Source organism: Stigmatopora nigra, chromosome 1, assembly GCF_051989575.1.
Source record: "Stigmatopora nigra isolate UIUO_SnigA chromosome 1, RoL_Snig_1.1, whole genome shotgun sequence".
Classification (NCBI taxonomy): domain Eukaryota; kingdom Metazoa; phylum Chordata; class Actinopteri; order Syngnathiformes; family Syngnathidae; genus Stigmatopora; species Stigmatopora nigra.
In genome coordinates, this window is record NC_135508.1 from 13,290,959 (window position 1) to 13,299,899 (window position 8,941).

At 43.3% G+C, this 8,941-nt stretch overlaps 1 protein-coding gene across 2 annotated transcripts; it reads right to left on the reverse strand.

The window, feature by feature from the left end:
• tamalin (trafficking regulator and scaffold protein tamalin) lies at positions 1 to 8,131 on the reverse strand. Of its 2 annotated transcripts, none has more exons than XM_077716961.1 (8): positions 7,773 to 8,131; positions 6,427 to 6,482; positions 5,567 to 5,621; positions 3,863 to 3,965; positions 2,135 to 2,228; positions 1,766 to 1,832; positions 951 to 1,017; positions 1 to 805 (listed from the first exon to the last, which is right to left on the reverse strand). In XM_077716961.1, the coding sequence occupies exons 1-8, from the start codon at positions 7,974 to 7,976 to the stop codon at positions 309 to 311; spliced, it is 1,143 nt and encodes a 380-aa protein (XP_077573087.1). In that variant the 5' UTR covers positions 7,977 to 8,131; the 3' UTR covers positions 1 to 308. The 2 variants fall into 2 exon arrangements, with proteins under 2 accessions (XP_077573087.1, XP_077573165.1); XM_077717039.1 differs by lacking the exon at positions 7,773 to 8,131 and adding an exon at positions 7,296 to 7,495.
• Positions 8,132 to 8,941: the final 810 nt, after the last annotated feature.

Here is an 8,941-nt window from a genome sequence, read left to right on the forward strand (position 1 = left end):
TGTTTGAAATGCCTCGCGTTTTATTTTTTGGGACCACGTTTTTGAAAGACGAAAATAGAATAACATTCTTTTAAAGCATACAACAAACATAGAAAACCAGTTGAAAAAACAATTTGTCAGCCATCAAACTTTTTTTTGCTGCACGCAGTACAAAAAACAGGCAAAAAAACTCAACAACTTCACTTTGAACTTGAAGTCAGATGCATTTCAAATAAATAAATAACTTAAAAGTTCTGTACAGCTGTGAAACATTGGCAGCTGGCGAGCAGCCTTTGGTCGCTTGATGTTTTGGAAAGGAGGAAGTGACATCACAATTTGCTTTCCTCTTCCTCCAGCGGCCGGTTCAAGCCAGGGATGAACTTGAGCAAGTGCCTCCGGAAGCTCCTGTGCTTCCTCTGCAGCGAGCCCAATCCCGGCAGCTTGTCCACCACGGCGGCGGCAGTGGCGGCGGCGGAAGCGGGCCCTTGCGAGGGCCCCCTGACGTAGCTGCGAGTGCTGGCGCTGCGCGTCAGCTGCGTTTTGGCCGAGGCGAAGAGCTCGCTGGCGGGCCGGAGGCGCGGCTTTCTGACCGGCGACGGCGCTTTGCGTCGTTTTCCCTCGCCGGCGTCCGAGTCGCCCGCGTGGTACAGGCAGGTCTGGTAGAGCGGGTCGTCCTCGGTGGCCACGCTGAGGACGCTGGCGCTGCTGCTGGCACTCCCGGTCCAGCGCAAGCCGCGGGGGGCACCGGGGCTGGGGGCTCCCAGGCTGCCGTACACGCCCGCCGATTCCAGCGACTCGTACACGGAGGCGTCGCTCATCGCTATACCTGCGGTACACGGGACTTGCAGTTAGTGTCTTGGCTACGTTAGGCGTCTCGCTAAGCGCATCTTAACATTCTGCTTAGAATTTAAATGTGTTTGTCCTAATTTCCGGTACATATGACAAAGGCAGCAAAAAAATGTGTGACTAACCGTGGACAAGCCTCTGTTCCTGCAGCATCAACGAGCGATACTCATCCCACTTCTCGTGGAGTGTTTGCTGCAAAAAAAGCGACAAGTCTGTCACAAATACAAAGCCGAAAAGACAAGCATCTATCTAAGAGGCATCGGAGAAACGGGGGCAAATCTACGAACAAACTCGCCGTGTGGATGTGTATTCATTCGGAGAATAAAGATATTTTCGATCCATCAAATATTCCTGTGAATATATCCTGTATAAGCATATGAACTCTTGACTTTTCGCGGCATTTTGTGAAATTTAGGCAGTGCGGCTTATAGCGCTATAGTCCGGCTATTACGGCACTCGCCTTTTTCTTCTTCTACCAACTACCACATTACATAACCTTCAAATAATAAACCGCGCAACTTCCTGCGCTACACTACACAACACCACAAATGACGTTCTTTGGATGATCTCTGTTAAGAAACGGCGCAAAAGTCCCACTTTACTGGAATTTGCTTCCTCAACATTTACCATTAAGTGCATCTAATCCAGTGGATTGGTGGTTCATCTGTAAAAAGTTACATTAGTAGCACACGAGAATGCCGCCGGCTGGTGGGATTAGCGGCACAGCTGCCGTGCTCTTTTAAGGGCTAAAGTGCCGCTGCTGGGCCACTTGACGGGAAAACTCCCCCAACAACCCGTGTGCGAGAATGTAAAGGGGCATGCGGGAGAAAACACTACCGCGACAGGTGTGAGCGACAGGTGTGAGTGACAGGTGTGGATGGGTGGGGGGCAGTTGGACCACGGGCATGTTTGCAGACTGCCTATTTAAGATTGAACTCACCTTCAGATATTGTAGTCGCGCCTCCAGCTCAGCTTTCCGGATCGAGTCGCTATAAATCGTCTCCATCCTTGAAAGGAGAGGCAAAAAGATTTACAAGGCGAAAAAAAAAAAAGAAAAAAAAAGATCTACGGGGGTGGGAAAGGACTATTCAAGCATATGAATGTTGCTTTTCAAAAAAAGCAGAAACAGAGTAAGGACAAGGCCCATTAGGAAGTGGAACGAACACATTCCTGCTGTGTGCGCTGTTTTCTGAGTCGTTAAAAAGGGGCGTGCTATTTCGAGTCTATTGCCGCTAATTGTCCCTCTAATCTATGACAAGAAACAGCAACTGCCAATCATAACAAGTTTTGTAAACCTTTTTTTTTTTACCTGAGTGTGTTCCCGCACGCCTTGATGAGTTGGACAATCTCCTTGTGGCGAAAGCCTTCCACGGGGGTCTCGTTGACACTGGCGATGGTCTCACCTGTCACAGAGTGCATGTTTTTGGTCAGTTGGAATGATGTGAAAGTACACATATGGCAAGGCCGAGACGGAAGTCTGAGGGGAAGTGTCGAGGGTTCTTTTTGTTCTGTCCCCATAGCACATTTTCCACCCGGGTTTCATTTTAGTGTGTTGGAGATACAAAAGCGAATTTAGGAAGTGAAATCAAGAGACAGAAAGAAGGAAGAAAGCGGTGGGTGACGTGCTTGGGAAAATTCCACCTACTTCCTTAAAGCTCATCTGACAAAAACTCTTTTAAGATAATTTCGACGGGATACAAAAAAAGTGAGAAAACTATCCAAAACAAACATTGGCTTCAGAGTAACCATTGAATGTTTTTGTGACATAATGCTATATCATTGGAAACATTTCCTTGTATTATTTGATAGCGGTTTAATGATTCTAACACCCGTCTTGTTTGAAACTAAGGACGGAACAGTCAGCGTTTAAGTGGTGGAAACATTTTTTTATGCGATACATTAGACGCGGAAGCTTTGAAAAAAAAACCGGATTAGTAAAAACTTTAAAAGTGTGGATTAGACTGCAGTCTGTTAGCACCTGTTTCTGGCCTCTACTGATCCAGTTTTGGTTTACATGCAAGTCAGGGTTGTTTTTAGTCAACTCGACGAAGAACATTGAAAACGAAAAAAAAAATGTTTAAATCACATTTTTACACAATTTATTCAAAGCCCATGAACCCATTCTGATGTGTGGCTATTCAGATAATGTTATATTAAGGGCGCATACTGATCAATTTTGTTGTAAATTAAGAATGCTTCATTCTTTTTTCAAATTTGCCACAGTCACAAAGAAGGAAATACTTGTTAAACTAACCGAGCATTTTTGAATTCATAGGAAATAGTGACTTTAGTGATTAGATTTAATCTTGAGTGGACATTACTGGATGCCAATATTTTAAGCAGGGGGAGGCATTTCTGAGGTAGACAGCCTGTATCCATACAATATGATATGCATGAAAATGCCTAGTGTTGTATTTCTGATCTCGAGCAACATGCCAATAATGGGTTTTAAATTTAAAAAATTCTAAAGAAAACATACAAAAAAATGAGGAATTTTGTCATTGCTAACAAGACTTAATACTAGCCAATTTAGTCACTTTGTACCAATGACCTATGTTGACTACTACTTATGCTTCTCATGTATTACATTGACCACTTATGTATGTGTTACTATTAATTTACCAGTATGTATTTGTTTTGTTTTTGAGTCCATAGACTGAGCGAGTGGTGTACTTTCAACAACTTGGCGCTGAACGTCTCCAAAACCATGGAACTCATCCTGCCTGGACTTCAGACGGAACAAGGCCGCTCCGCTTGGACTACTTATTTATTGATAATTTGTTTGTTATTGTTATATATGCACAACATGGTGCAAGCTAAAAATCTCATTCTACTTGTATAATGACACTAAAGTGTGCTTTTAAAACCTGCATGGTCTTCTTCTGGTTTTCTCCCAATATGTAGAATTTGAGTTAAGTGAAGACTAAATATGACCATGTGAACTGTTCAATTAACTGGGGTCCAGACCAGGTCGCTACCAGAGCGCATACATCCCAGCGAGAACGGCGTTACAAAATGGGAGGGCATTTGAACTCACCGACTTTAAGACCAGCAAGCTGGGCCGGACTTTGGTCGTGCACCTTGCACACAAAGGTACACATCTCCACCGTGTTTTGGTCCTGATGATGCAATCCGTAAGTCTGAAATAGACACAACAGTTTTAGAACCAGAAAAAAAGAAGAGTTTCCTCTTTCCTGGAGGTTACGCCACAGGATTGATGTCACCGCACTGGAAATGTCGGCGCCGCGTGACACCACAGCGATAACGTGACCGCAGGGTGACGAGTTGAGGAAGCCGGCCGGCTATGTGGCTCAAGATACACAGACAACGCGCTAACACGCAAGCGTAACATTTGCTGCACTGATCCGATTGGTCGGATAAACTTTCAATACAAAACAGATGTGGCTCCATCCAGCCTAGAACTCCGCCAAGGGCAAATATTGCTCAACTGTTTAAATGATACGGAGCGCTTGCGGCTCCATTTGGAGGATGGCCACGTGGAAAGCGGACGTTCACGGCTAAATTTGAAAATGATGAAACCTGTAAAAGGCTGAGAACTGCAATAAAACCACTAAATAGAAAAACATACTGCATTTTCTGGACTACAGTAATCCCTCAAATATCACAGTTGATGTAAACCAAACATGGCCGCGATCATTGAAAAATCGCAAAGTAGGGTCATCCTTATAACTTTTTTTCTTCCGAGCTGAGTCCTAGTAGCAAAAGTGACTTTCACTTACAAGTTTCAACGTGGATTTTCACATTTTTATGAACTTAAAAAAATTAGATAATAGTGGAAAAAGTAGTGAATAAGTGAAGACGTTTTAATGGCACTCAGGTACGACCTGGATGTCTTTTTTTTCACTTTGACCCACAACAGCTTACTATATTTTTAGGCTATAGTTACCCCAAAAAAATGCCTATTTTGTCTGTGCAAAATAGAACTTATACTCCAATGCCACTTATATTTTTTCTCTTCCCTGGGGGTGCGACTTATAGTCCAAAAAAACCCCAAAAGTTGTGAACCAAATGACTGAATGCTTACATAATGACAATTGAGGTTTTCTAAAGTTCTTTCTAGGACAAAGAAGAAGAAAAAAATGCTACTCAGTTGAGTGGGGACAGAATCTTCTACAGATGTGTCTGCGGTCCACGTGCTTGAGACGCTTGTCTGGCTGCCGTTCAACCAGTAAATAATTGGTGGATTCGCTTCGGCCGAGCCAAATCTACCTTAGCCAAAGTTTTCAAGCTCACTTTCCCCAGACAATGTTTGTCGTGTTTATCGCACATTAATGCTATTACACAAATACCCTCGTGGGGCTAATTAAATAAATCAGCTTATATTCATCCATCAATTCAATCAAGCTGGAATTCCGTGGCGCTTTTGCAGAAGCTCGATGTCTAACATAACATTTTGTTGTCACGACAACAGCCACTGTGACTTCCTCGCATCGGTCAGCACAGTCGAGGCAGACTTCCTCTTGTCAAAAACCACGAGCGACAGTCCGGCTGATAAAAACGAGCTGACGTGTATCGTGGACCTCGTGAGATGAGGGGAAGTCAAATTGTGACGCCAGTGTAACGGCGGCTAGGCCGAGCCTCACAAGTTTTCCTTCCTCGCGTGGCGGTACGGAAGGAGGTGGGTTGGGTGGAGAGCATCCAGACCGTAAATAGAACACTATGATTGATGTCTGTTTGTGTCATGCTAACGCGCAATTTGATCTTATGGCAATTTTCTTACCTGAATCTCAAAGCCAAACGTTTGCTCGCCCGCCTTTTCCAGCACCACCAGCTTCCTGAAGAACAAGAAATTGACACTGGTCAATATTTTCGAAATAAATCTATCAAAATTCATAACATTAAAAGCAACTTGGATTCTGAAGATTTCATTAGTTCCAATAGTTTTAGCAAACTTTTAGTGTTGAGGGTGGCCTATTTTGGTAAATGCCGACTAAAAAAAGGGACGTTCCCTTTTTAAAGTACCTGAATTCATACCAACTTATAGGCTTTTCTCATATTTTATACAATTTTTGATCATTTAAAAATTGTGTACGCCGTGTAACAACTTTTTTGACAGATTTTTTAAAGTACATTTTTTGTAAAACTGATCTCGTTTTTGGCGGTGTGGGACCAGGGTTTAAATCCAGGTCGGTCCACCTGTGTGGAGTTTGCATATTCTCTCTGGGCCTGCGTGGGTTTTCTCTACGTACTCCAGTTTCCTCCCCCATTCGAAAAACATGCATAGTAAGCTGATTGGACACTCTAAATTGCCCCTAGGTATAAGTGTAAATGGTTGTTTATCTCCTTGTGCCCTGCGATTGGCCCAAAGTCAGTTGGGATAGGCTCCAGCACCCCCGCGACCCAAGTGAGGATAAAGCAGTTCAGAAAATGAAATGAGATCTCATCTCCCCCATTTGGTAGCAGAAAACATCATTATATAGCGCGTCAGAAAGCCGTCCATTTTATGTGCACCCTATGTGAGGAAATATATGCCGCGTTGGATTTGTACGGTCTTTTATCGCTTAACAAGGGGAATTGTTATTATTAATAAAGGGAGCAATGTGCCAAGGTTGACAGTTATGTGTATTGTCTAGTTCTTACCTTTCCGGTTCTGGAGGTAACTGAATTTGTGGCTTCCATTTCTGGGATCCACCGACCTGTCAACGAGAGTAAAGTGCGTCAGACACTGGCGAGGGTTTCCCTGGGCCTTTCCTGGCCACACCCACTCAGCATGAACCGGTCCGTCGAGCCGGTACACGCATGTGCCGCGCGGATCTATTTTTATCACCAAAAGTGCGCCGTGAAACTAGAAATGTGCGTCAAGGGGAAGATTGTTTATCCCGAGGCTCCTAGTCGACATATTTGGACAGTTTTCAGACTAGCGGGAAGGTCGGTGGGGACTTGACGGTATTTACGTGGAACTCAGGACAAGCCGGGGTCAAAACCGCGGCCCACCAAAATAAATACGGACCGCATCCGTCTACAAGGCTTCACTTCTTTGCTCTGTTCCGACCTGGATGAAAGGCCGCTTTGTGCCAGCTCGTAAACTGTTGCTTTCTTTAAGTCTCCACACATACAGAATTGTCTCGCAGACTTCTCAAAGAGAGCATTTATTATTCCCCAAAAACCCACATAGTGCAACATGTGGGACAGTCGGGCCTCGCACGCTCACAATGCGCTCTTGTTGCCCTCCGGTCTGGATGCTTGAGTTGACTTTTTTCACAGAAAATGGCCAGGAAAATAAGTTATGCAACACTTAATTAATTAAGGTTAGGTCAGTTTGGCCATTGGTAGACATGTCTTTAAAAAACAGTTGTAAAATAGGTTTTTGTGGATTGAAATGTTTCCAATTGCAAAACATGACCATTACATTGGTAGACAAAGAATTAGAAAATGAATGATTTCAAAATAACTGGCAGGAACGGGTAGTTAGAAAAGAGTACAACCCTGAACGTGGTTTTTTAACTTACTGCTTTGAGTTTCTTCATAAGTTAGGCATGTTCACGCTATTAAAAACATAGCTAGTAAAAGCAAGTGTAGGCTTTATGATGGCTGAAATTTGACTCTGAAATATCAGAGTCATGACATAAAGCGCTTTGATCATCTAGAAAAACAAAATGTATCAAAATAGTGAAGAAAGAACAACAATTCAGCATTGTGAATCTATAAAATTCCAGTCGTGGCGTCACACGAATCTTTAGCTAGGTCTGTTTTCTAATTAATCATCAACATGACGCAATTCATTTATAATAGTTTGACGTGCAGTCGGTGTTTATGAAGAAAAGAATACGTAAAGAAAGGCATTACATGCCATGTGAAAGAAATATTTCGGGTACTTGAACGCATCACGCGTTGATTGTACAATACAACCTGATATGACCCTACCTTTTAAAAAAAAATCCAACTCAAATAAGTTATTGAAAGCTTAGCAGGTGACTAATGTTTACCTTTCTCAAATTTCTGGGCAAAGTCCCGCCGGAGTAAGCCAGAGTCTTGTAGTTATAAACCTCGGTGGCGTCGTTGTTGAGCGGCGCCGTCCGCCGGCAGCTGTCCGATTGGGACGACGGGAAATAGACGCCGTTGTCCGGGGAAGGCGCTGCCGTGCGGTTCGTCCCGTTCGAATCGACCATCTTCAGCCTCCGGAAAGTCATGCCTCTGCCGACAAAAGTTTGCTGCTAGTACGCCCAAAGTGCCTCGCCGGAGAACGCGGTTCCTTAGCGTGTGTGTGCGTGCGTATGTGTGAGTGTGTTGTGCGGACGTCGCAACGTGTTCGTGTTGTCTGCCTCCTGCCAGGGGGCGGAGCTTCATTAAAAAGCAACTCAAACTTTTTTTTTACGGATACTTAAAAATATATACAATTAATGTCTTTGTTATCATAAAGAATGAAAAGGCAACTCAATATGTTAACATCTTACCAGGGATATTTTCTGGGCTACAGTTTTGGTAATTAACCCTTTCGGGCCGATAAACAACGCTTGAAAAGTTGAGGTCCCTCGAATATCGCGGATAATGTAGACCAGACATGGCCGTGATAATTGAAAAACCGCGAAGTAGGATCACCCCTATTATACTATACAATACTGTGTTTTTTTAACTATAAGTCACACCAGCCAAATAATGCAGAATGAAAATGAAAAAAAAACACTTTTTTACAAATCCGATCAGAAACCAAGAAAAAAACATGTTAAAGTAAAACATATTAACTTCAGTAATGACAAATGTGCGCAATAATGATCTATATAGTTTTTAGTTATATTTTAAGTGCAAAAGGTTCTATTATTTCAATTTGAAAACTCAATGGCAAACATGTATACAAAAATGTATTCCACAAGGGTTAAATCAGGACAACTGGACTGTTTGTTTGGTGTTTTATTTTTGAGTCAGTTGGGTGTATTCTGGGGGTCGGCGTCCAACATAGTGTGTTGTTGTTGCTCGGGGTCATTAGTGGAATGACCATCCTACATACCAAGGAGTCATTCGCTCATTTGTGGCATAACGGCTTGTTAAGACCACTTTTCAATGAGAATAAGAGGCTCATCAGAGGAGCCAAGTCAGGGCATTGTTATGCTGACAAATGATGGCTGAGGCCATTCCTCCTCGGTTTAGAGATGGCTTT